Here is a 27,845-nt window from a genome sequence, read left to right as displayed (position 1 = left end):
AATACTAACTTTTTTTAAAAAACAAGATTTTAGATTATTTGGTAAAAGAATTTCTAAATTCTCCATAGTTTTGGACTTTGTCTTTAAAATATTCTTTCAGATGGGTGACTCTTCCAAAAGCTTTAAATCTAGGCTTCTCAATTTTGAATTTCAAATGTCTCTTTGTTGTTGAATAAATCCCAATTTCTACTTATGTATTTTAATGAGCAATGTATGCCAGGACAATATGCAAAGCATATTTGTCACTTTCCTACCCAAACCTGGGTTTACTAGAGTTTATTCATTGTTTATAAACCTGACTCTTCCTATAACAGCATATAGGGTTAGTCATTTAGTCTATATTTTTATGAAGAAACTAGTCAAAGAAATGTTGAAATTCAATGTGCAATGCTTTACTCCTACTTCACTGCTTTCATGAAGCAAGAATCAAGGAAGTAATCTCAAAATAAAAGCATTTAAAAAACACATTTCTTCATCTGTCCATTTTGATCAGTGAAATAAAAATACCATGTAGCTTTTATGGGCATAGATATGTAGACCATGCAAATTATTCCAATGTTAGAATTCCACATTAAAGGAGATACACAGACTTTCCTAACAAAAACCCATGGAAAAAAGGAGAAGGAGAAAGGCAGCAGCTATGGCGACATGTTGCATTCTCAGACTTGGGACAATTAAGTTTGTAATAGACACAAAGAAGAAAGACGAAGTAGAAACCTTGCTGTTTTTCTCCCTTGTCTTTGCTCTTACAATTCATTGGGGGGAACAACTATATTGTTCTTATGAGAAAATGCTAACAAAAAGGATTTCAGAGAAGGCAGAGAAATACATCTGACAAAGAATATAGGAAGGGAACAGAGAGAGGAAATGGCGTGTACTGACTGAAGCTGTTTCAAGTTAGAAAGTGGTAACTTAAGGAATGGCATTAAAATATTAGATGCAAGAAAGATTATTGTGGTTATATGTCAACAGTTATAAGTTGGTAAAACCTTTGATAATATATACAATGAAACTTTATCCATAGGCAAGTTTCAGATGATGTCACCTAAGATTTAATGTTTTCCTACTTATCTAGTACTTTGAGGAAAAGTTCGTATTTTGTTTTAAAATACTGAACTCTAATTTCATCTCTATGAAGTATTTCCAACTGATGAGGCAGTGGGGCCAGGCAACTGGCTGTTCAAGATCTCAAAGTGAGTCGAGGGGTGAGGCAGGGAAAGAGCCCTCATTCTGAGGCCCAGCCTGATGGCTGAGCCACTAGCAAGGCCCAGAAATCAGCTCTTTATCCTTTAAGCCAAGCATAAGTCTTACTTATTACTTCTCATGGAGAGAAGGATGAAAGAAAAGCTGTGGAAAATAAAAGGGAATGACAATATATAGACATGCACATTGTAAAAGGGAAGGAGGAATAGTGAGGACAGAGAGAGGTGGCAGAAAGAGGCAGGTGAGAACACAGTCACCCATCCACAGTGCTCACCTACTATGTGCAAGGTGCTGTGCTGGGTGCTGGGGATAAGGAGGTGGAAAAGCCATGGTTCTTGCCAGCGATCTTTTTTTCCCCTCCAACTGTGGAATACAGACTCCTCAGAATTCTATTTCTAATCTCTTTTTCTCTTTTTCTAATCTCTTCCCCATCAATCAATCTCCCCCCCCCCAATTGTGGAATACAGAATCCTAGGAATTCTAAGGTGAAAAAGGACCACGTCATCGCCCCTTCTAACCTCTTCCTCTTAAAGGCAATGGAGATCTAGAAAGTTCAACTTGCTCAAGGCCACAGAGGTAAGGATAGTGGGACAGCAGCCCCCTCCTCCCAACTCCCAGTCATAAACTCGCCTTGGGACAACCTTCTTAAATGCAAATGGCTGCTGAAAACAAGTTTCAAAATGTTCTGTTTCTTAATGTATCAATGCTGACCTTGGCTTTCAAAACTCTTCCTAAAAACTCCATCGGTCTTAACATGCCTTCTCTCCCATGGCTCTCAAACATACACGCTGTACTCAGGTCCTTTCTTCAAATTCCACTCAAAACCAGTGTTATTCCAGGTCTCACAATCTCTACCTCTTCTGTATCACTACAACACTTAAATGTCTACATCACATACTAATCACAAAATACACTCTGATTTATGTGTGAATTTTATCTCCTTTACTGATTACAAGCTCTTTAAAGGCAGAAAAAGGTTATTTTTCTCAAATCCTCAATCCTCCTCTCAAATCTCCAGTGTCTAATGTAGTGCTGAACAGAGAAGATAGTACGTAGCACAGTTTACAGCTTATAGATATCACCTGCCTAACATTAACACATGCCTTAAGCTCTCATGAGCTGAGAGTCAGGATCATTGTCTTAGCTATTTGTATAATGCCCACACACCTAATATAGCGCCTGATATAGAAGTCCATCAGCAAACAGAAGTATTAAAAAAAGGGAAGGTAAAGAGGGTAGGGCTCATGTTGTTTCCTTTGTCCTGTTTTAAAGCAGATGAATCAGAAGAATGACATTTCTAGGAATCTGCTAAGCAATTTATAAGTCAAACTGCTAAGCATTGCTGCCTTATCAAACTCTCTAAATATGAGATTTAGAATAACGAACATCTGCCTTTGAGTCAGTTTGAGGGGATCTACTGCCGAAAGTACCATCGGAAAGATTTTGTTTCATCATTTCATGTTTACAATAGCTTTAAATACCTCAAATTAAACAGTGTTTAGTGAACTTCAGCATAATAACTTCAATATGATTTAAAATTAATTGTTTTATTGAGTACTTAATATATGTTAAATACAGACCTCTAAGAAAAGAATATGAAAACTATTCTGGAAAAGTGTAGTCAGCATCTAAGGCCATGACACAGGGTTTGGGCTGCATCTTGTTGGCAAAAAGGAGCCAGCTAAGATTAAGTGACATAATCTGAATCATATTTTAGCCTGATGGGTTGGAGAGAAGCAGCATCAGAGGAAGAGAGACCGTGAGTGGTTATACAAACAGTCTGACAGGTTTTCCAAAGTGGGGTGTGTGCATCCTAGCAAGATAATTGCTTGGGAAAAATTTTAAAGTCAGCATTGGATAAAATTCACATAGCATACAGTTCACCCATTTAAAGTATACAAATCAATGCCTTCTAGTACATGCTCAAGGTTGTGCAACTATCACCTCGATTTAATTTTATGACATTTTAGTTCCCCTAGAAGAGGCTCTTTTGGAATAGAATCACACAGTATGTTTCTTTTATGACCGGCTTCATTCACTTAGCACGTTTTCAAGGTTCATCTGCATTGTGGCGTATGTACCGGTACTTTACTCTTCTTTATGACTGAAAAACATCCCACTGTATGCATATATAACATTTTATTCACCCACTTATCAGTTGATGGCAATTTCTACCTTTGGCTATTATGAATAATGCTGCTATGAACGTCCATGTAAAAGTTTTTGTGTGTCTCTTGATATCTGAGTGGGAGTGGAATTGCTGGGTCACACGTTAACTTTTATGTTTAGTCATTTGATGACCCATTAAATTGTTTTCCAAAGGAGCTGTGTCATTTTACATTCCTACTGGCAAAGCATGAGAGTTCTAATTTCTCCATATCCTCACCGACACATTATTTTCCTTTTTAAATAAAAAATTGTTTAAAAATTACAGTCATCCTAATGGTTTTGAGTTGTAGTTCCCTCATGACTAACAATGTTGAGCATTTTTTCATGTTCTATTGGTAGTAGGACATATAGTCTATTTTATAAAAAGATATACATATTTTGGGGGATATCTGCTCAAATATTTAGTATTGACAAGGTGAATGATCAAAAAAGTTAGAGACCAGAAATCTAGATAAAAAAATGACAAAAGTCTGAACTCAGGGATGTGGGTAGGATATGAAAGGTATTTAAGAAGTAGAAGTGACAGATTTGTGACTAAAGCATGAAATTGAGTGGGGTGGCAAGGGCGTGTTTCTGGCTAGTGAAGGACATGGCTACATGACTGCCTTCCTCCTCTGAAATCCCTCTGAACGCCTTTCTGCTGGAGGAGGTTATCCAGAGGATATGACCCCTGGGTGGCCCTCGAGCTGGACCAGGGTGATTGGAGGCTCCTCACTTCCTCCCGTCCTTGGAATGTGCGTTTCACTTGCCTGTCCTTGGTGAGAAGCTGCCCCAAGGACACAGCCATGAGAGTAAGGTGTTGTTGAGACCACCTGGACATTATACATGACTGAACCCAGTTAAGGCCTCTATATAAACTTTTAAGATTCTGGCGGGCAGGTGCAGAGATCTATTCCTCTTGCGGTGCCCGAGACAAGCCTTGTAAGTTCCCTTGCTTATTAAAACCACCACCTACAAATCTGGAGTGGCCTGCCTCTTTCTTCCATCTGTGGCCAGTTTGAGAACCAGCACCGCCTCCCTCACCTGGTCCTCAGCTCTACTGTTCTGAGGTGAAAGCACAGGATAAAATGAGGGGGGAGAGGCAAGCACAGGACTTTCTTTTGTCTCGGACCAGTGTTCCTCACTAGGCCTGGCCTTCAACAGTTAGCAGTTCATTCTAGAATGATCTCATTTTCCAGATGGAAAACTGAGTGAGGCCCACAAAAGTTTGATGATTTATTTGGGGGGAAGAAAATCATCATATTCTTTTACAAAGAAATTAAATTCTGAAAAGGGCTTGGTCATCTTGTTTTATATAATACAAGAGGACACTTCTTTCTGGTTATGGTTTTCTAAAATCTCAAATCCATAATTTTGATCACACTACATATGCATTATTTTGCATTTCTGTGGATTTATGTTCAAAATGAAGAAATATCTCAAAAAGTCCATTGATTCAAACTTTTATGAGAATGGCTCGATTTCAAAGAAGAAAACAGGACTAGGTATCAGCAAAGGGTAGGTTCATGAGGTACAGGTCTCTTAAGAAGCAGTGAGAGGGCAGTGGGGATTGCAACAGTGCAGAGTTTCTAAGTATGACCTGCACTGCCTGTGGGTCTTACAAATGCACATATTCCCAGGCCCCTGGTGCAGACCTGATCAAGCCCAGCAGGTTGGGAAATGTGAATTTTAAATAAACCCCTAGATAATTCCTGTGCGCACTGAAGTTTCAAAATGACTACTCTGATGAATAGAAAAGGTCCTGAATAGATCCTGGAGAGGGCCAACCAGGAAATCTTAAGTCTGGAGTGCTATACCAGAAGGAGAAACAAAACTTCAATTTTCAAACTAGGCTTCTACCCCCAACAGAAGAAGAAAAATGTGCTCTGGCAACACTGCCGTGAAAAACAAGTGAAGAAGGTGACTCCTCCTACACAGCAGAGTTGTTCAGAAAGAACCACACTGCGCTGACAATAATCAATTTTAATAATGAAGGCTAATATGTTTTGGAGAGAAGACAAGAATAAATTGAAGGAAAGCTTGCAAACGACAGGGTGATGAACAGTGTGTCTTTAAAAGCACCAAACAATCTTTTAATTGAATGTTTAGATTTTTCCTAACACTGTTTAATTTATTTTTTCCAGCAGGGGCACTCACAATGTTATACATGTATTTTGTAAATTGAAATTATCCAAGTGGTTCTGGCATTTAGGGGAGTCATAGCCAGGCTGTGGGCGTACGGAGAAAGGAAAGATGGCTGGGCCACAGCACTGGTTCTCAGCAACAGGGGGTGGATTCTGACACCACAGGACATTTGGCAATGTCTGAAGACATTTCTGGATGTCACAACTGAGGGTATAATATTGGCATCTAGTGAGTAGAGGTTGGGGATATTGCCAAACACCCTACATTTTACAGGACAGCCCCCCACAACAAAGAACTATCCAGGCCGAAATGTCAGTAGTGCTTGGGCAACAGGATGAGGACCAGTCTTCAAGGTACTGGAGAACACGAGGGCACATTCAGACACACTCCAGGAGTCACTGAAGGTGAACCATGACTCCAGCAGACGTCCTCCAAGAGTCTCTATTTGAAGTGGAGGGTACCCCAAACACCGCATCAGGCTATGTGCAAACTAACTCTTCTCTCCCTCTTTCTAACCTGTTCTTTATCACATGCTTGCTTTTACATATTTGTTTCTACATTGTCCTTTTACTCTCAAGGTAAGACATGTATTTCATTTTTAGTAAATAAACATGATGACCTGGGCAAAACACACACACACACACACACACACACACACACACACACACACACACACACACACACACACACACACACCCCAGAGCTAGTGATAGGAAGAACCTTAAAAACACTCTAGAATGATCTCATTTTCTAGATGGAATGCTGAGGCCCACAAAGGTTTGGTGATTTATTTGTGGGGAAGAAAATCATCATATTCTTTTGCAAAGAAATTAAATTCCTGAAAGGGCTTGGTCAACTTGTCTTATGTAACACAAGAGGACACTTCTTTTTAGTTATGGCATTCTTACTTAAACTCTCAAATCCATCATTTTGATCACATTACATATGCCTTATTTTGCATTTCTGTGGATTTATGTTCAAAATGAGGAAATATATTGTAAAATTTATGCATTCTATTTTTAGTTCCAGTTTAAGACATTTGTTTAAGTAAGAGATTCTGCCTTGATAAAGGTGCTTGCTTGCTTGCTTGGCCTCATGATAAAAAGACACAAATAGATGAAACACATTCATTTTCATGTATAAATGACTTACTAATATATAGCCTACACGTAAATAGGATAGTAGTACATTTTTTAAAGTAGAAAGTAAATAGAAATATAGATTTTATAGTGAGGAGAGAACAAGGACAAAGTCTTATGCTGTTCTGTGCTTATTAATGTTCCTCCTTAATTTCAGCTCACCTTTTCTTCTGAATCTTTTATATGCGCGATTGTGAGAAAGACTAACTGAGTGAAAAATAGCAATTGGAAAACCCCTAGTGAGATTAATAGAACAAAACCCAACTTTTGAAGGTATTTTTTTGCCTCCACTTGTTCAATTGTTGTTTTCCCTCCTGCCTTATGTAAGGTGGTTTCTGTTTATGTTAAGTAGCCAAAATTAAAGTGGGGAACTGCACTTGCTTTAAGAGTGCATATTGTAGTTGAGTAGGTGGAGAAGTCTGCCAACATGCTTTCTGGTCATCAATAAGAGGTAATGCCTTCCTTTTTTCTTAGAATATTTATTATCCTTGAAAATTAAATGCCATGGTGCCTTGTAAAGTGAGCTGGCTTGGTCCTTTCTATTCTTAACAGTTTTCTCAGTAGTCTATGAACTACTGGGTTGTCAGAAAAGTCATGACGCATTTTTGCAACAAAAAACAGAAAAAATAAGTCATGACTTTTCCTACAACATAACACATAATAATAGTAATGGTCTACATGGTGAACATCCAATTCATGGAAATAAGAAGTTCACAAAAACAAAAGACTCTTTCCTGAAATCGTGTTTCCTCCCTTCTTCCTACTTGTCTGTTTTTTTCTTTTTTATAAACTTATGGCAAGATTTACACAGATTTCGCTTCCTTACTATCTCCTATTTCCTCTCAAAAGCAGACCAATGTGGCTTCTCCTCCCATCACTCCCAAAACTGCTGTCACCAATGGACACAGTGACCTCCCTGACACCTCACAGGACATAGTTTTTGTACTAATTTTACCTGACCTTTCCCCCCTTCTCTTGGCACAACATTTTCCCTATTTTTTCTCAACTAACTTAAAAAACATTGTCAAGTGTCCATTTTGGTCTGTTTCTGAGCACCGGGCACTGCAACGTTTGGAGTTAGAAAGAGGAAGAGGACCCAGGGAGGGAAACCAGGAGACAATGAGGACCCAAAGCTCAGGTCAGACACCGTAGCCCCAGCGCCCAAGCCTGAACGACAGCCCTGTTCCTCCTTCAACGAGCCACTGGGATGGCCTGCCCTATACCCTCAAGATCTCGCAAGTGCTTCCACTTCTATCCATCGCTTCCACAGCTAACTTATTTTTCCTGTTTATTGAAAGTGCCTTTAAAATCAGCCTTTTTGCTTCTAGTACTTTCCTCCTGTAATATTGTCTTTGCATTATAACAAGAAATTTTTAAAGCACAAATTGGATCACGCTATTTTTTGCTTAAATTATTATCTTAAGGATGCTGGGGAACAAGTGAAACATCCAAAATCCTACATGTGACAAACAAGACCTTTCATCATTTGGCCTTTGCTTACCTCCAGAGGACTGTTTCTTGCCTCTTATTAACACTTGGTGCACAAGTCACATTTGGTAATTTATGTGTGGTTGCTGCAGCCCAGTACTTTCTTCTCAGGGCCTTTTTGGTCCTCTGCTGGATCATTCTCTCTTCTCATACCACACCTAATTTCTGTTCATCCTTTAAGCTTCATATCACACTTCCTCCTTCACCTCCAAGGTCAGGTAAGATGTCCCTTTCTCATACCCCCATAGCACTCTGGACTTATCCTTCCTGTATCTCTAATGATGCTCTATTACACTTACTTGCTTTTTTGTATATGCCAATCCAATCTCAGAGAGCATCTGGGTTTCATTTGCCTTTCTATCTCGAAAGCCTAAAACTGTCTCTGAAGTACAACAGGCACATAATACATATTTCTTACATAAATGTGTCATTGATTATCATGATATCGGATGTGCAGAGGAGCCAGTTAATATCAAGTGCCAGATGAAACTGTTTCTATTATTGTACCAACAAGAAATTCACAAGGACATCAAAGTAGCTCCCCAAATCCCTAACTAGTCTATGGTAACGAGGTGCTGCAGGCAGCTTTGATAAGATTATTTTATAAAGTGCTCTTCTCCAAGTTCAAAGCACTACCAACATGGCTTACCTGAGACAACTTTGTTGTAGTGGCAGGCAGAAGTGGGCGACTAAACTTCTTCTGAGACCCGATGGCTGCTGGAAAAGGTGGTGCAGAAAATACAGCTGCAACACAGTTAATTTTGTTTATCCATCCTTGCATTTCCTCTGGACTCCTGTGAGAAACAGAATTATTTAGGTCAGGGTATTTCTAAGTGCATCAACACCTTGCCCACTTCTCATTACTGATCAAAGATGGCACGTAAAACCATGTATTCTTCTTGGTACAATTAACCCGATAAAACTTCATTGGAGATATAACATTTTCAACAGCAATCACCATGGTAATAGAAGGCCCTGAAACCTATGATCATCACGGTGTAAGGCTGTGATTATCCCTCAAGGAGGGAGAAGGGGGGAAAAAAAGCAAAATCACTTGAAAATTAATATTTATTAACCCCCTACTTTCTGTTTGATACTAGGCTAGGTAAAAAATTAATTAAAAAATTAACCCATCTCTTCCAATCACATAATTTGACTTTAAAATCCAAATGAGGGATACGTTGATAGACAGCATGTAATGTAAAAGGGTATACCCACTTTGGAAAGCAGTTCTGACAGTTTCTTAAAAAGTTAACTATAAATTTGTCCTACAACCCAGTCATTCTACTCCTCGGTATGTACCCAAGAGAAATAAAAGCATACAGGCACAAAAAGGTTTGTATGTGCATGTTCCCAGTTGTTTTCTTTATAAGAGTCAATAAGGGAAAATAATCCAAATGTCCATGAACTAGTGAATGAAGAAACAAAATGTGGTATATTTCCATACAGGTGAATACTACTCAGCAATAGTGTGATGTACTGACACATATTCCAATATGGACGAACTCCAAAAACTTCACGCTAAGTGAAAGAAGTCAGACACAAAAGACCACATACTGTATGGCTTCATTTGTATGAAAAGTCCACAAAAGGCATCACTATAGAGACAGAAAGGAGATTAGTGGTGTCGGGTTGGGGGTGAAAATGGCAAGTGACTGCAAAATGTGCCTGAGGGATCTTTTTTGGGGTAAAGGAAGTGTTCCAAAATTGAATTGTGATAATGGTTGCACAGTTCTGTAAATTTGTTAAAAATCACTGAATTGCACACTCAAAGCAGGTGAAATTAAACGGTGTATGTAAAGTGTACCTCCATAGGGTGCTAAAAAATCCGCCTGAGAGGATGTGGAGATCATTTGATGCCATTATCAAACTTTTAATTTAGATGTCACATATTCACAGAGTCCAGCATTCACAGCACTTAATAAATATTTGTGAACTCACAAATGAGTGGTAGAAATAGCCGTGAACCAGGATAGATTATCCACCACGTACATAATCAATAAACAGAAGATGGGCAAACTGTCAGCCAATGTAAAATCATTTCCTTTAGCGATTACTCTGAGAGAAACCACATGAAGCTGAGACCACGCTAGTATCATCTCCTCATCGCACTCCATATGCCTCTCTAATCTGATTTCCCTGGTTCTGTTATTTCAATTGACTGATCTCTGCATAATTCTATCTGAAATAATTAAATCTCCATAGCTATATCTGGTATTTTAGGTTAAAAAAAATAAAGTTGGGGAACAGAAAAATTTGAAGGACTTTTATGACTAATAGCTGTAATTATACATCTGGCTATGGTTCCCTCTGTGGTGTTAAAACTGTCTTGCTCCCACACAAAAAAAGCCCTGTGTAACTTGGATTTCCTTACAACTTCCTCCTCACCTGATGTCAGCAATTTTATCCCCTCATAAGTTCAACACCCAGAAATCACCACAGTGCCTGCTCTTGTTCTTACACCTTTTTTTGGTCCTTCACTGCTTTGCTTAACAAGCAGGCAGACACCTGTGATCACTATCTTGACATCAAATTTTAGCCCCAGTGCCAAATGCGGTCAATTGGAAGTGTTGTATGGAGGGCGATTCTGAAGTTAAGGCCAGGCTGTTAAAGACATTCCATGAATAACAACACTGTCTGCCCAGAACAGCCAGGCTACATGTGCTCCTATTAAAACTCCTGTTCTCGAGACTCGGTTCTGAAAATCCAATTTCTCGCTAAACCAAATCCAGAATTCTCCATGTGGAATGTTCCACTTCTGATCTGAAGGCTGTCATGGGACCCTTATTAAGCTGGTAATCCATCCCATTTCCTTGCCCACAATATGGTTTTGTCTTTGCCTTCTAGTTTCCGCATAGATATTAGAGCTTCGAAAGGGAGAGGAGAGAGGAGGAATGGGAATCTACGCTTATCAAACAGTGTTTCTATGTGCCAGGCACTGCGTGCGGTACTTCCTATACATGAACTTGTTTAATTCTCACAAGAACCCTATGAGATAAACGTTATTATCCACACTAGCGACAAGCTGAGGTTTCCAGAGGTTCACTTACATACTAGGACAAAGAGCTAGGAAATGGCAATTCAAATCCAAGTCTATTTTACTCACGGTGTGACAGAACTTGTATACTAAACCCCTTGGATTTTATACATGAGGATATTACGTTCTAGAGATGGTAAGTGGCTGGCTAAAAGTCACAGGGCTAATTTGAAGCAAACCCAAAACTTGAACCCAGGGTTTCTATTTCCCATTCTAGTTTTCTTAGGCAGCTGTCTCTCTAATGCAACCAGCAAACAACCTTGGCTCCAACACAGAAAATCTCCCCTGCAGATCCTGATTCTCTTTCTCCGTATAAAGTGGTGCGATGCAAACTAAAAAAACAAGAGGAAACCAAACCAATGAAACATACTGGGCCTGAAAGAGCAAGACCCTCCAGTCGGCGGTTTTCAGTTTAAGCACATTTGGTTTCTTCTCGTAGTCTGTGGCTTTGGACGCCAGTGCGTGGTGCACACTCACGGCGTTTTTCAAATCCTCTTCAGACAGGGCCTTTTCTGGTTTATATTCATCCTATAGACAGATACAAAGGAAACAAAGACAAGAGCATGTTCAGATTTCACCTTCTCTTTTTAAAACCTAAAATTATGAGAAAAAAATTTAGAAAATTCATGAAGGTGTGTAAAAAAAAGTGAAACAAATGGTGAGTAAAAACAACTCTCTGCTACTTCATACATGTCATAAAAGATCCTATTCGAAAAGTATGCATAGAGGAGAAAATACACATTTACCTAAGGGGCACTTTAAAAAAAGCTGATATATAATAATTAAGGTAAATAGCTAAGTAAGGCCAGAGACCAAATATCTATCACACACGTTTCACACTGATTTGAAATGAGAAGCTAGGTACACAGGTAGAGTAATGTAGTTTCAGAAATAAATGGACAAATGCAAAAGCTTTCAGATACCCAAAAACAGAATTATATTGATGGTGAAACCCATGCCACTGCTTTCTTTGCTCTAAAAATATAATACTATAATACGTTTTCCTGCTTTTTTCTGAGGCTAATATTATCAAAAAGAAAAACGAACAGTAAAATGAAATGATTTCTCCAGCTGTTCTCTGAAAGATGAAAATCAGTTTAATCATCAGGAAAAAGCTTAGCTCTATTATTATAAATTTGAAAAATAAGTAAAATTACATAAAAAAGGAAGCTGTCATGAAGAGATGCAGTTTTATCTTTGGGCATGATCTATACACAATTCATAGAATTTATAAAGGTTATTTTGTATGTCTTCCCTCTAAACATAACTAAAAAAACCCAACTAGAATAAGAATTTAAAACAAATTTCATTCTTATTGTCAGGTGTTGTTGTTGTTGTTATTATTATTATTATTATTATAATATCTAGTAGTTTTTCTGGGTCTATTAGAAAAAAAAGGCCTCTAAACCAATGTAAATATACTAGACATTACAAACTATTATAGGAAATGCTTTCTAGTGTTACAGGTCTCCTCCTCTTACCCCTTCCCACGTTGTATCAGACAAGATGCTAAACTTTACTTTTTTTGTAAAGAGTAAGCACACGTGCATGCGCGCGTGCACACACACGTGCACACACGCACGCACACACACACTCCTCACCTTCTAATTAATAACAAAAGCCTAAAGGAAGGCATTGTCTATTACCACAGTCTGGTTTTATAAATTTTCAAAAAATTAAAATTACACTCTCCCAGACCTCTTCTTCCCTTCCTCCCCATCCTCTCCACAAAGCAAGCAATTTCAAATATACTCCTGCCATCAATTCAAACTGAGTCAGAAATAAACAGCAGCTGTTAATCCAGTGACAGTGTCTAAGAGACAAAGGAAAGGAAATTCCAAAATACATAGTAACTACCAATAGCAATATAAAGATTACCTACATTTATAACATTAAATGATGAAATTTCTACTTTTAAGATGGCAACACGTCTACTCATATTTTAGTAAAGCCTTAAAAATGCAGAACTGTTGTTGACAATAACTTTTTTAGAGTGGTATGATGAATAAAGATGGAGAATAAAATCTTAAAATGAAATACAATATATTTACATGTATCTGTTCTTCTATAATTACCATTAATACATAAAATATAATCTAGTTATGTTTTGGGGTCTTGCCTCTTCTAAGTGAGTTTTTTATTAGTGATTTAGCATTCCAAAGATCCACAGATCCCCTCCAGGGGAGTTGAAATTAGAGTAGGAGTAGCAATGGGCATGACTACAAAATCCCCCCGGGTCTTTTGATTATGTTGTAACAGAACACTGCATAGCTGGTCACCCACTCAACCACTCAGTTCCACATAGGAATCTGAGGTAGATGAATAACGGGGAGTGGGGATAAATGATCAGGGCCAAAATCACATTCAGAGAACGTATATGCTACCTCCATTTCCATACATATCGATCTCTAACACATCTGGTATTTGAGCTTGCACAGAGATCAAACTAGAAATTTGTATGCACCATTTTTGATGTTCTGGTTCCATGACTTGGATTTTTATTTACGTTTCTCTCACTAGTTTCTTTTAGTTAATTTTTCTCTTGTTTAAATTCAAGATGATTACTTAGTTCTTTTGATTTTCATATTTATCCTTTAATTAAGGGTTCAAGGCTATATATTCTTTTCTCTGAGTATAGGTTACCCATTGTTTCAGAATGTAGAGTATGTTTTTATTATTCTCTAGTTTATATTTTATTTTTTATCTCTTCTTTGATCTAGTCATGTCAAAGAATGTTTCTCAAAGTTCCTAAAGGTTTAGCTATTTATCATTATATATTTTTAACTTTATTGGTATGTGACCAAAGAATGTGATCTGCAAAGTCTATTTTATTTCCTCAAACTATGTTAAGGTTAATTTGTTAAGGTTTTCCAACTACATTTTTGAATTTTGCTAATATTCCATAGCATACAAAAAAAAGTTTATTCTCTGAGGGATGAGTCTGTATTTGTATTCAAGTTTATTGATTCAATTCCTGTTACATTATATTTTATACCACCTCATCATCTTGAGACAAATATATTAATCTCTTTCTTCCATTATATCATATTTTAAGTTCCCCTGCATTTTCAATAATTTTTGTTTTACATTTTAGTTGCTATGTTGTTTGGTGTATTTAGATGTATAACTGTTATCTACCTTATAACTATGTGTTATTTATTATTTTAAAATGTTCTTCTTTATCGGGTTTAGTGCTTAGTTACGTAAGATGGAAACTTGAAAGGTTCTCTCTCCCACAAAAATGCTCTATTTCTCTATTGCTTGTATACATCAATAAGACTTTTAAAATTGTTTCAGTTCCTTCCCTTCCTTTCCCATTAATCCTGGACTTTGCGAAATAGTTTAATATGTTTTACTCTGCAATCTTATTAAAATTATCTTAGACTGTGTATTTTCTGTTACAAGAAACCTTATTTGGCATTTACATTACACATTCCCTGAGTCTCTCTTTATTCTTTTTTTTTTTTAAGATTTTTATTGTGAATTGGGGGGATGGGAACAGTGCTGGGGAGTTGGGGGAAGGGGAACAGACAAGTTGCTGTCCTTTTTTGTTCTTCAGTCTAGTTGTGGAGGATGTTGTTCACTGGCCCAAGTTGGCACCATCATTGCGCTCTTCTCTGGCGAGGCAGATCAGTCGACGGCTTCTGGACGGCCGCTCACTGCGGCTGCTGGCCGCTCACGGTAGCCCATGGCAATCCACTGCCACAGGGACTGCAGCCCACGCCGTCGCCGGCGACTCATGGCAGCCCAGCTCCAGGTTGAGCTGTTGTTCAGCAGCTTAGCTGCGGAGGGCAGTGTCACTGGCCCTCATATGTGGGATCCGAACCGGGGCCCTCTGGCATCCCAAGCGAGTTCTTAACCATCGCGCCACTCGGCCGGCCCTCTCTTTATTCTTTTAGATTTAATTGTGTCCATGTTTCCTTGCTTACCGGCTTTCTGTATTTTCTCTATCTTGAGGTTTTTTTTTTCTCATCCCTTTGTTATTTTCTCTTCTTTCAAATATTTTTCTCAGGTGGGTGATATACTGTAGTTCTTATTTTCAAATATCTTTCATTTTTGTTGACATGTATAGAAGTAGATATAGAGCTCTTGGTTGCATTGTTTTTCTACTCACTAGTCTGTAGATGTTATGCTACTGTTTTCTACCTTCCAGTTTCACAAAAGTCTAAAGCTAGTCTATAGTTCTTATTTCATTTTTTTGGATTTTCTGTTAGAAATCTCTTAGGGGTTTCTTTTTATCTTTAGAACTCAGGAATTTTTGCTAGGCTATGTCTTAATATTTTCATCCATCCAGCCTGGAACTAAAACATTCCCCACCCTAATTCTCCCTTACATGATCATTCTCTTGGGCTGCCAGCTGCTGCTAGAGATAACCAGCCCAGTTGTGCAGACATGTACCACCACAGATTTATGGTCTCCAGATATGGTTATACCCAGTGCCAAATGACAATTTTGTACATGTCCATGATAATCTGTTACATTCTGCCAAAGGTTCACCATTCTCTTCAAAACCCTTAACTCACCACAACTGTAATTAAGGGCATAGGTGCCTGGAGTTTGAACCATCTAGGTTCAAATGACTAGTTCTGATATGATTCTTAATGTTTCTGTGACCTTAGGTTAATTAAACTCATTAAGCTACACTTTCTTTGATTGAGAACTAGCGATCATACTTTTCTCATTGAGTCACAGGATAAAATTAAATGAGATAGTTTTTTAAACTCAATGTTTCACATCACATAGTAAGCACTCAAATGATAGGTGGTTAATTCCTAATAATAATTTTTTAGTAGCATGTAGCTTGACCTTGTATTTTATAAGATCAAGCTTGTAAATATGAAACTTTCTGCATACATACCCAAAAAACATCTATATTTTGTGACCACCTTTACCTTTTTTCCTCCTAAAACAGAGAAATCCTGCTCAAGCCCACTCCTATGCTCTCAGATCAACCTCCATCAACCTTACCTAGGATCTTATTTCAGTGGTTATCTTTCTTCTATATTTTTAATCATTCTCTACCTACTGGCTTCTTCCCCACAGCCTATAAATACACTCAAGTTTTCTCTGATATTTGTAAGACAATAGTCCCTTCCTGAATATTCCTTTCTCCAGCTGTCACTTCTCTCTTTTCCTTTATATATGATGAGTTAGTAGTCCACATTAACTGTTTTCATACATTAATTTCCAGTTTAACCTTTAATCCACTGAGACCTGGAGTCCATGTCTACACTTCATTGAAACTGTTCTGCCAAAGGTCAGCAGTGACCTCCTAATTGCAAAATTTAATTTTTTTTCAGTTCACATCTTATAGCACCCAAGAAAGTCAACAATATTCTTGAAATTCTTCCCTGGCTTCTTGTTGCAGTACTCTCTTGGTTTCTCTCGTATTTCTCTGCCATCTCCTCTCTAGCCTGTCCTTCAGATGTTAGTTCTGCCACTGGCCTTCATCCTTTCTCATTCCTTAAGTACCCCTTGGGATGATTACAACTACTCTTATCAGTTAAAGTCCTACCTAGATGATGATGTCTAACAAGCTGCGATAGGTGAATAAGAAACATGAGACCAACTGATAGCTATTGATACAGGATGACTTAGGCCATCACACTTGGAGCATCTTCTCTCTGCTGATATTATTGTTTAAAGGATGACATTCTCAGACTGCTCCAAATGTGCAAAGGCTTTTAAAATGAAACATTTACTGTAGCCCTAAGAGCTAACAATAATTGTCAACTTGGGAAAATTGTACCATTGTTTTTTTATTCTAAGGCAGTTTCCTAAACTCTACACTGCCAGTTTATCTTATATTGGAAGGAAAATACTGCAGAGGATGGAAATGGTAAACAAGACCTATTTAATTAGGATGAAACCAAAGTCTAGAAAATTTAAGTTTAATAAGGTTCCTCTTTTCTAGTTGATAGTAAGATAATTTTACCACACACGCACACGCACACGCACACACACGCACACATGCACGCACACGGGAAACTACAAACAAAATGTGTTGGGGATTCTGAATTCCCACTAGAAAATGAAACTTAAGTCCATAAAAGATGAGCAAAACCTAGAGTTGACTGGAAACATTAGGGTTGACAATGGATAAAAAGATGACTGTCCTACAAAGTTTGTTCTGACATCTTTATTTTCACTACTTAAAGTAAAAGATAGTCATTAAATGATGAAATTGGGAAGGAAAAAATAAGGGATAAATTACTGCAATCAAACCATTTCAAACCTACGATTCTTTACTGTGCAAATTAAATGTTAAACAGAGAGCAAGATCTTTTCAATCAAGAAATTTTCTATAAGAAAAGAAAATGCTCCATGATATCTAATTATTATCCATTTTCTCAAACAAATAAGGGGTGAAAACGATGCCTAAAAACATGTTATTCTCCTCTGTGTTCACTTGCAATCTCGTACATCTTTTTATCTGGTATGATTCATTTGGGCACTCCAGCACCCTAATAAGCACTAAGAATGCGATTTCACAATGTATTTTAAATCCTTTTAAAGCATGAAATGAAATACTTTTTCCCCCCTCTAAAAAGCTTGTTAATTAAACCTCTTGTGAAATTGAATCAACACGCTAACACAAAAATCATCTATATATGTACAAATAATTAGCATCGATCTGAAAATTTGTACTCTTAGGTGAATGTAAAGTCCAATTTGGAAAGTGACCAAATCTCAATTGAAATTCATTAACATCATTAAAAACATACTCATATTCCAGTTTTCAAAGTAGTATTTATTATACTTCATGTCTTATTAAATAGGTAAAATTGTTATACTTAACTAAAACAATTGAAAACAAAGTTGAAATGGTCTTGATTTCCACTGAGAGAATATGGGCAGGGGGACAGAGAACACATTCTTGTTTGAATCTATAAGGATATTAATAAAAATGCCAGTAATTAAAGTACACTGGATACTAAACTGTCTAGTAATTCCTGATTTTTAAAAAAAAGGCATTAAAGTATTTTTTCATAATTTGATAACTACCTTTAAAAAAATGTCTAGGTATTTTTGGTTAGATATCTTTCTAGAAATGATTCAACTTCGTTTTTTTTTTTTTTTATTAGGGAGCCACAGGAAGTGCTATATTTCCCCAAATCTGGAGGTGAGGAATAACAGCAAATCAAATGAAGGCATATTTTAGTCCATCATTTAACTAATCATATATTTGATGTCCCATACTACTGTGCTAGGTAAATTAAGAGAGAATAAGCAAGTTAAAGGCAGAGGGTTCAAAATGTTTATATTAGCTTGCTCAGTTAACATGTATGTGGTGCTGTTCTTTCATGTTACAAGGATGTGGAGGTATCATATCAGTAGGAGGACTTTTGTTAGCACGGAAACACTTTGCATCATAACCCTCCTTAATTCACATGGAGAGTGAGCACTTAAAGGCACAGTAGGACTTGAACTTGAAATGCTTTCTCAGTGAGGCCTCAGACTTCAGTGAGGCACAGGACATTTTCTAGGATTAATGTGGTGTGTGAGCCACGAAGTTAGGATCTATCTTTTTAATGCACTGGAAGAGAGTTAGAGCAGATAACCGTTGGCAGCCCTTCAAAAAGACTACAGGATTCCTTGACTCGATAGCTGAAAAAACTTAAGTCTTTAAACTTCAGTTTACAGTTTCTGAATAGAAAAAAAAAAAAATCCCAGCACCCTTCCGTACTTCTTCCATATTTCTAACTAATACAATGATCAGAGTTTTTATTGGTGGGAGGCTATTTTCTGCTTTCTTCTTAGTTCCAGGCTTCACGAAAATTCTGTTCAAGGCTGCACTTATCCCTGTCTGTGACCACTCTGATGTGTCTGTGCATCAGCCAGCCTCCTACCACTCAGTTCAGAGCTCTGTGAGACCCAGTCAGTGTCTCATTCATATGTTTCCATCTACAACTTTCACATGCTCGGTGTGCTTATAATAGTTACCGAAAGGAAGGGAAGGAGGGAGAAAGAGACAGAGGGGAGAAAAGCACAGCCTAGGGACCTGAGTAGCAAACAGGGACAGAGCTGGAGTTCTGGGCCTATCTCACACATGAATAACTTGGAAGAAGTCACAAGGCCCTGCATCATTTTTTTATGTGGGAACAAAAATATTTATTAGGAACAAACATTTCTGTTTGCTAGGCATTTGAATTGAAATTGTGTTTTTAAACAGAAACCTTCAGAGCACAGCCTATTATATCTTAAACCCCAGAGACAAGACGTGTCTCCAGAAGCATGTCTTTTCACAAATTTATAGGTTTTTTAAAATTATGACTATGTCTAAATATCCCTTATATAATGGTCACCCTTCTCTGCTGGACTGGGTCGCTCATCTAAATTATGACTAATGAAAACATGTATATGATCGTTATTCTCCTAAGAGAACATGGCTTCAAAGCCTAGTTAACTTTTTCTTTCATGCATTTTCTTTCATTATAGAGAATGAGAGAGGGTCCATATGAACTTCGCAAAATGTGAAAGGGCACAGAGCCAACAGTTTTGCCAAAAAAATAAAAATACCCTGAGCGTGCAGGGAAGATTTTTTTGCCCTCAGGACCAGGCCAGTGATCAGCCGGCTCCTGGCACTACAGTTATTTGGCACATCAGCCCCAGACTGGCTGCCACCATCACAGTCTGGGAGGCCTTGAATCTTCAGTATCTTTCTTCTTTCTGGCTCAGGCTCACTCTTGATGCTGCTTATACTTCAAACACTGCAAAAACAAAACAAAAGAAAAACCAAAACAAAAACCAAAAACCTCCCTTTCCAATTAGACTTTTGAAAAACTTTATAGGCAGTTGGAGCAAATCTCTCTTCCAAGTAGCCCAAGAAATGAAGAGAAGATTTTGCATCAAGGACAGAGACTTCCCAGACTATTGTGACAACAAACTATATTTTTAGATAATGGACTGATTTTCCACTTTCAAAAGACTTAGTAAAGGCAAATATATTCAGGTTTGAATAGTTGTTTTCTAGACCCTAGAGATAAAAGACACTGAGAGATTAGAGAGTTTGGTCTGGAGAATAATACAACAATCAAGTAACTCATTACCACACACTAACCAGCCACCTACTCTTAACCATTACTCTTAACCATTCCATCAGTTACCTGACAATTTTTTTTACGGTAACAGAGCTCAGTTTTGTCACAACCAAACCTGTCACAAGGATACCATCATAAAGTTTACAATAAAATACTTTCAAGAGAAATGGAGATACGAGCATGGTCAGGCACAAAGCCCATGACAGAAACCGACAGAGAACTTCTGAAGCTCTGTGACAGCCAAGTCGTGTCTAAGCATTTGGCTAGCAGATGACTCACTCTCAGCTAACAAATGCAGATGAAGTTAATACCGAATGTCAACAATGATGGCTCATCAGCACCAACGGGAACAAAGTCATTCTATCATCAGTTCACAGCAATTTCAAAATTTTACAGCATATATGAACTGCGTTACATTAATATGATATTAGACTCTGCTGCTACGAACACTTTATATTCCAATAATAATAATTATCAATATACATTTTTTTGGCATGTGCCTGAGCTCGGGGGACTGCCAAGTACTAGAACCAAATAAGGATAGGAGTGCATTCCTAGTGGGCTGGAAGACAGACAAAATCACTGTACCATAAATGCCTATTGTGCTCTACCTAAGAGAGTTCTAGAAACTGGAGTCAGTTATTCACCCAACTTCATTCCATTCACCCTATGTTTTTTCCAATACTCACCAATACACTTGGTTTCTATCATATCACTAGCCATTCAGTGCATAAGACTGGTCTCATCTACATTGTAAACCCAAGCTTGTTTAGGGGTTGACACCACTTATTTCTTGCATAGCTCCCAAGATGACATTTTGTTAATGGTTCTGACATTACTATTGCAATACTCTGTGGATTTATTGTTTGTTTGAAAGTCAGAGGCAAATGTGACTAAGTAACATTAAGCGAGGGGACCAGAAACGAAAATGAGGTGGTCATGAGGAAGAGTACGTGTAACCTGAAGAAGCAAAACAAGAGCTTGGATAATGTCAGAAACTGTCCAGGGGGAAGGAAGAAAGAAAAGGACTTATTTCACTTTACAGAGAAATCAATAACAGAAAGAAAAGCGATCCAGGAGAAATGAGATAGACCCTGGGGATCTGTTATTTGCAAAAGTCACAAGAAGGGGGGTGGGGGTGGTAGCAGAAAAATGGGGAGTAGAGGGAAGATCCCAGTGGAAACTACAAGTCAAATTTCTTGAAAGTCGTTGTCTTTATACTCTCTGCTCCTATGTCTTTAACTCTCATTCCAGTCTGGCTTCCATGCCCAGCACTCCCCTGAAACTGTTTTATCAATAACTTCCTTGTTACTGAATTCAAGTGGCACTTTCCAATTCCTATCCTAGTAAAGCTTTTTACAACATGCAACACTCTACCATCTCATGACATCTGTAGTCAGTCTCTCCCTCTCCCTCTCCCTCTGTCTCTGTCTCTGTCTCTCTCTCTCTCTCTCTCTCTCTGTTTTCTTCCTGGCTCTGGTCACTGTTCAGTCTCTCCTTCATTGTCTATTCTTCTTCGGGAACATATGAAGTGTTTGTGTTCCATCCTCCATTCTCGCCTCACTCTACCAACCCTGAGTGACATCATCTATTCCCATTGCTGAAATCCCCACCAGTTTTTCAATGACTCTCCACATCTATTTCCAGGCTTCTTCCTCAGCTCCAGATCTGAATATTCGGAATTGCTCGTTGCACAGATCCATTTATTACTCCACAGAGACCTTGAAGTCAACACTGCAAAACTGAACTCCAGTTAGACTATGTTCTCCCTTCCCATTACCCCGCCATAGTTTATGCTAATTTCGTCTCTATGTCTCTGAATTGAATTTGCCTCCAAACTATTTTCCATTCTATAGTCACACTGATCTAAAATATAAATCTGATGTCACACCCCGTTTAAAACCCTCCACATTGCTCCAAGATAAAAATCTCAACTTCTAAACGTGGCTTTCCATGCTCTTCATAATCCGCCTGGGGCCCTCTTCACACTCCACTGACCCTGCAGCTCCCCGAATGGGCTGTGGTCTCTCTCACATCTAGGCCTCCACACAGATTTCCCTGAATCCTCTATATAACTTCTATTTGTCTTTTAAGTGCAGGATTACATATCATTTTCTTCACAGATTCTTCCACGGTTTTCTCTTCTCTTCCTGAGGCTCAATTCTGTGTCCTTCCAAAAGCGTTTCCATAGCACCCTGCCCTCTTCGTAGCACATTTCAAATTGCACGGAAATGCTGTTTATTGGTTGATCTCTTCAGATGGAGCATAAGTTCCTTTGGGACTATCAACTATATCTCCAGTGTAAACATTCTGAGAAAATGGCAGAGTCCTAATCTAATAGATACATTCATTATTGATTTGCTTCCTACTACGGCTCTCTGTATAAAGACAGTAGTTTGTCAAAGTTCAGCTGAGAATTGATGCTTGGGTCACTTTTAAGTGTCAACCTGGGAGTCATGAAAAGGTTGGAATGGTGGCAGAACTTAAGTGTGCTAGCGAGGCCCTTAAGAACAGGTGCTGCATCCTATCGCCTTCGAAGCCCCACACCTGGCCCAGCCCCTGCCCATAGGATGCTGACTAAGTCTGCCGAACTGAATTCAGCTAGTCTTAGCCTAGGGGAAAAGTGGTCCCTTCCTCATTACCCTTCACTCAAATAATAGAGAATTGGCTAAAGCAGGGAAGGAGAACAGGGGATGACTGTTTGTTTCTCAGCTCTACTTGAATCTCAGGAATGTTAATACTGGCACAGAGGGAAGGGCAAAGTGCCAGTCCTGGGCATGTGCCTCATCCACAGGCCCTGTGAGAGGGCTGCCTAGCAGGTGGGTGGGTGGGGGGTCCCATGCTGTCTAAGTCCTCAGAGTGCCTAGGTATTGGGGAGAGCAGCACACAACTCACATTCAAAGAGTCTAAAATTCCTTCAGGGAAGGAAACTGTTTCTTTTGCAAAGTGGACAGTTTATGACTGTGATACCATCTCTTCCATTTTCATGACACACTAGTTACTTGAAACAATGTTTCAGCATGTTTCTACCACCTGCCACCTCCCATTCATCCTAGAATCCAAATGGAAAAAGCTGTTTTGCATTTCTTTGAACATGCCATGTTCTCTCAAATCTGTTATTTCTCTCCTTGGTTAAATGCTTTTTATCACCTTGCTGGCCTGGCAAACTCCTGCCAATTTCAAGATGAGTTCATTCCTCAGGGTGGCATTCTCTGACCTTTGAGTAGGGGGCCCTTATTCAGTAAGGCGTTTCCATCCCTGCATTGATTTATCCCATTGTTTGGCGAATGTTCAATTTACCCGTTTCTTCTCTTGTTCTGTGAGTTCCATGTAGGCAGAGATTGCCTTAGTCATCTTAAGAAGCCCAGCATTTAGTATAGTAATTGACACATGATGAACTCTCAATGATTGTGTCAGTATATAAATCCCAAACTGTCCAAATCCCAAACCACCTTGCAATATATCATACGCTGCATTAAATAACTTGTTGTGTGGCGTCTGCCATCATGCACTGGCAGATTAGAACTCCAGTCAGGTTAAGACTTACCCAGCAATGGGACATTAGAAGCCCTTTGTAGGACATACCCTGCACCAGTACTGAGCCTCCTACACGCTCTTTAACTCAGGGGTAATTCAAAGAGGAAGTCTAAGTACTGAGGACTGCTGTTTCTAGGGAGCAGCTCAGTATCTCAAAGGTCCCGTTGAAGCAAAGGTCTGTTCAGCAGCAGATAGCACCCTGTGAACTTTACAAGTGCTTGGCATTTTCAGGTGTATACATGTTCGCATTTGTATTGCCTATCTGCCTTTTTGCTTTTTAAAAATTTTATAAGTCAGGAAGAAACTCATTTTAAAAAAACCAGAGTAGATATACCCATATTAGAGCCCAGCCTGCTGTGATTAAGCTTCCACTGACTGATTAGCTAGTTTCTAGGATTTGTGCGAAGGTTCTCGGAATAGATATTGGTTGGTTACTAGGATGAGACTTCAAGCACTTGTCACACTTCTTTCAACCTCTCCTTTTTGTTTTAAAGGGCATCAACGACAATAACAATGGAGACTGGGTACAAAACATGGCTGGCCCTCTCCAGGCTTACTCTCATCCTAAGTAGATATTTTGCAGCAATGCCTGCTTCTTAGTGATTCAAATGAAACAACAACCTGGTGGATAGGTCACAGCTCTACTCTGCACTCCCCCACACAAATGTATCATTTCCTTTGTGTCCCATTTTTTACTTTTTAAAAGGAATTTCACCCAATTTTCCCTAAATGCACATTTGCCACACTCCAGAGGTACCATGAATATGGAGATGCAATCTAATTTTGGGGCTCTCATCCAAATGGATGCTGAAGCTTCAAAATTTACAAAGTTATTCTCTTTGTCCATATTTAGTTCTTTCACTTCTACATCTGGATGAGCCCAACTCATTCCAATTCACTCATCTGAGAGAGAGGACAATGAGATAGGAAAAGCTGATAATGGAAACGCATCTCTCTTTGGATCACTTCTGTCAAATGTTGAATACAAGAGTATTTTTCTTTCTTCCCAGGCTCACTCTGGGATGGAGTGGGTGGAAATCCTGTGGCTAGGTATTCAGCGAAATGGTTTTGCCAAAGACAGCCATGCCCCTTACAGAGATTTTAGAGAAAATGAAAAAGTAAGCGAAGAGAATAGGGTTTATGCTGGAGAAACAGCTGTGATATGTTAAATTTAATTTCAAAGGGTTGTTCCCTGCAGAGACAAGGCTAGCTGGACGGGCCAATGTGGGCCCAGCATGGACACACATGCTGCTTTGGCAGAGGCCAAAGCTGTTGACTCATAAGCTAGAAGCTGTGTTGACTCTATAGGGAAATAAAGCCAATACCAGCTATCTGGACACCTAAATGTACGGATAATCTCCTAATATCAACAACTATCTCCAATTCTCCCATTGTTTTATCCCTCAAAGTATTATGCACATTGTAGAAAGATGCCAAAAGACTGTTGTTTTTTTGGGGGGGTAAACTTTGAGCTTCAACTAACTCCACAACTCTCTCTATAAAGATTATTTACCCACAAAGAGAGCTCTGGTCCAAGGTGAAGTATCCCATGTTCTGACTTTCTTTACCTAATCTATTCCAAAAGTAAAAAAATCTCAAAAGGGTTTGTGTTAAATATGGTCCCGCCCAATCTAGTCATCTGAAAAAAGTTCCTGTAGAGAAACAGAACAAAAAAGAACTGTAAAAGTGTTCTTTACAAAGCTGCTCTGGTAATATGCAAAATGTTAACATAGGCTATAATATAGTATATAATATAGTACAGTCAAGGTCCTTTAAAATATTGATCTGGGTGGGGTCCTAAGAAAGGTTCTTTTTTAAAAAAATAATGATTTCAATTTTAATATATAGGGCATTATAACATTTTGAAATGTTTAAAAGAAAAATGAATCAAAAATATTTCTCTCAGGGCCGGCCAAGTGGCTCAGTTGGTTAAGAGCTCGCTCAAGAGTGTGAGTTCTGAGCAACAGCAGTTCAAGTCCCAGCCCAAGCTGAGCTGCCGCTGAGCTGCCAACAGGTGGCAGGATGGCTCAGCTAAAAAAAAAAAAAATCTCTCCAATAGTTCTATCTCCATTCCAAAGCAGTTTATTATCTCAGTGGCTCAAATGTGGAAGTCATCACCCAGGGGTTCCCATCTGATTTGGTGCTGTAGATGATACATCAAAGAGAAGGCCTCCCAGAGAAACACTAGTGTTTGGAAAGGCAGCTATAGATGAAATGTGTAAGGACACATGTTTGTGCCCTGAAAACAAAACTCAAAATGAATGACATCTTTTTCTTTAACTGCAAATATCAATAATGAGTGTGGTGAGGATAGGCTGTGGTGAGACAAATATTATCATAAACTGCTAGTTGGGAACGAAGGACCTTGTTCAACCTTTCCAGAATTTCCGTAATTTATAAATATGTCTTAATACAGACATACCTTGTTTTATTGTGCTTCCCAGATACTGTGTTTTACAAATTGATGGCTTGTGGCAAACTTGAGTAGAACAAGTCTATTGGTGCCATTTTTCAACAGCATTTGCTCACTTCTTGTCTCTGTCACATTTTGGTAATTCTCCCAGTATTTCAAACCTTTTCATTATTATTGTATCTTTTATGGTGATCTCTGACCAGTGATCTTTGATGCTACTATAGGGTAAGGCCCTCCATCAGCAAAAAGATTACAACTCGCTGAATGCTCAGATGACGGGTAGCATTTTTTAGCAAGAAACTATTTTTAAATTAAGGTGTGTACATTGTTCTTTAAAAGAGAAAGTGTACACACCTTAATAGACTACATTTCACACTTAATAGACTACAGAATAGTGTAAACATAACTTTTATATGCACTGGGAAACCAAAACCTTTGTGTGATTTGCTTTATTACAATATTTGCTTTCTCGCAGTGGTCTGGAACCAAACCCACAATATCTCCAAGGCATGCCTATAATTTTAAACAGTTCCTACTCTGCCCCTGAGGCCCACGACCAGTAGTATACTTTTAGGAAATAAATTTTTCAGTAATTATTTATTACTGAAAAACTGAAAATAGGGGATATCTGAAAATAGGAAAAGAATATATTATGGTAAACCTATTTAATGGAAAATATTATAAGCGATTAAAGTGAATGCTTCTGTAAACTCTATTAAGAAAAGGGGAAAACATAAAACCAAATGACTTACCTTACCATTTCACAGTCATCAGATACCAGACTGACTGACCAAAAAACATGCTCCTACAAAATTTTTCATTTAAAAATGTTTATGGTAATAAGTAGAGCAAAAAGAAAAGAATGTCAAAGCTATATCATAGTGCAAGTAAATTTAAAAATATTTTCCTAGGAGTGACGTCAGCAAGAATAGGAAGTCTCAGTTCTTGTTCCCCCACAGAAACGCCAACTTAACAATGATATAGGATTCAAAATACCTTTGTGAGAATGCCAGAACGCAGTTAAGATGACGCAGTACTTGAGGCAAGGAAGAATCCAGGAAGAGCTGCATTGATAAAGGTAAGAAAAGCAAAGATTGGGAGAGGGGTGCATAACCCAAGGTTTTTTTCTTGGGAGGGCAAAAGAGGAGTTGAGTGTTTTCTGGCATTCTGCCTCATCAGAGGGCTGGCCAGGGGAAACAGTATCTGTTTGCCTGACAGGGGGCATTGACAGGGAGCTGGAATACTCTGGATGTCTAGCTGCAGCTCAGAACAAGGGAGAGCTGGTGGCTTGCTACTACAAAACCCCAAAATCCCCAAATCTGGGGAGGGAAACAGACATCCAGATTCAAGAAGCCCAACATTCTCAAATAAAGATAAAGATATCCACACCAAGACACAGTATAATAAAATTGTCAAAAGTCAAGGAAGAGAGAATTCTGAAAGCAGCAAGGGAAGAGTGATTTGTCATATACAAGGCAGTCCCTTAAGACTATTATAGGATTTCTCAGCAGAGAAACCTTGAGGTTCAGGAGAGAGTAGGATGACATATTCAAAATGCTGGAGTGGGGGTGTGGAGGGGGGAGTGGCGGGGCGGGGAAACAAAACAAAGCAAAACAAAACAAAACAAAAAACCCTGTAAATCTGGCCGGCTGGGTGGCTCAGTTGGTTAGAGCGTGAGCTCTGAGCAATAGGGT

At 38.6% G+C, this 27,845-nt stretch overlaps 1 protein-coding gene across 1 annotated transcript in view; it reads right to left on the bottom strand.

Annotated features, from left to right (window-relative positions):
* Positions 1-27,845, bottom strand: part of PSD3 (pleckstrin and Sec7 domain containing 3) — a 426,096-nt gene that overhangs the window by 31,112 nt on the left and 367,139 nt on the right. Inside the window, exons 13-14 of the mRNA XM_019649264.1 lie at positions 11,531-11,688; positions 8,773-8,917 (exon numbers count right to left, since the gene is read on the bottom strand). Coding sequence (XP_019504809.1) covers positions 8,773-8,917; positions 11,531-11,688 — 303 coding nt within the window. The remainder of the gene's footprint in view (positions 1-8,772; positions 8,918-11,530; positions 11,689-27,845) is intronic.

The sequence above is a fragment of the Hipposideros armiger genome, unplaced genomic scaffold (assembly GCF_001890085.2).
Source record: "Hipposideros armiger isolate ML-2016 unplaced genomic scaffold, ASM189008v1 scaffold_131, whole genome shotgun sequence".
NCBI classification, from domain to species: domain Eukaryota; kingdom Metazoa; phylum Chordata; class Mammalia; order Chiroptera; family Hipposideridae; genus Hipposideros; species Hipposideros armiger.
Note: the sequence above shows the minus strand (reverse complement) of the source record. Positions and strands in the feature narration are given on the sequence as shown.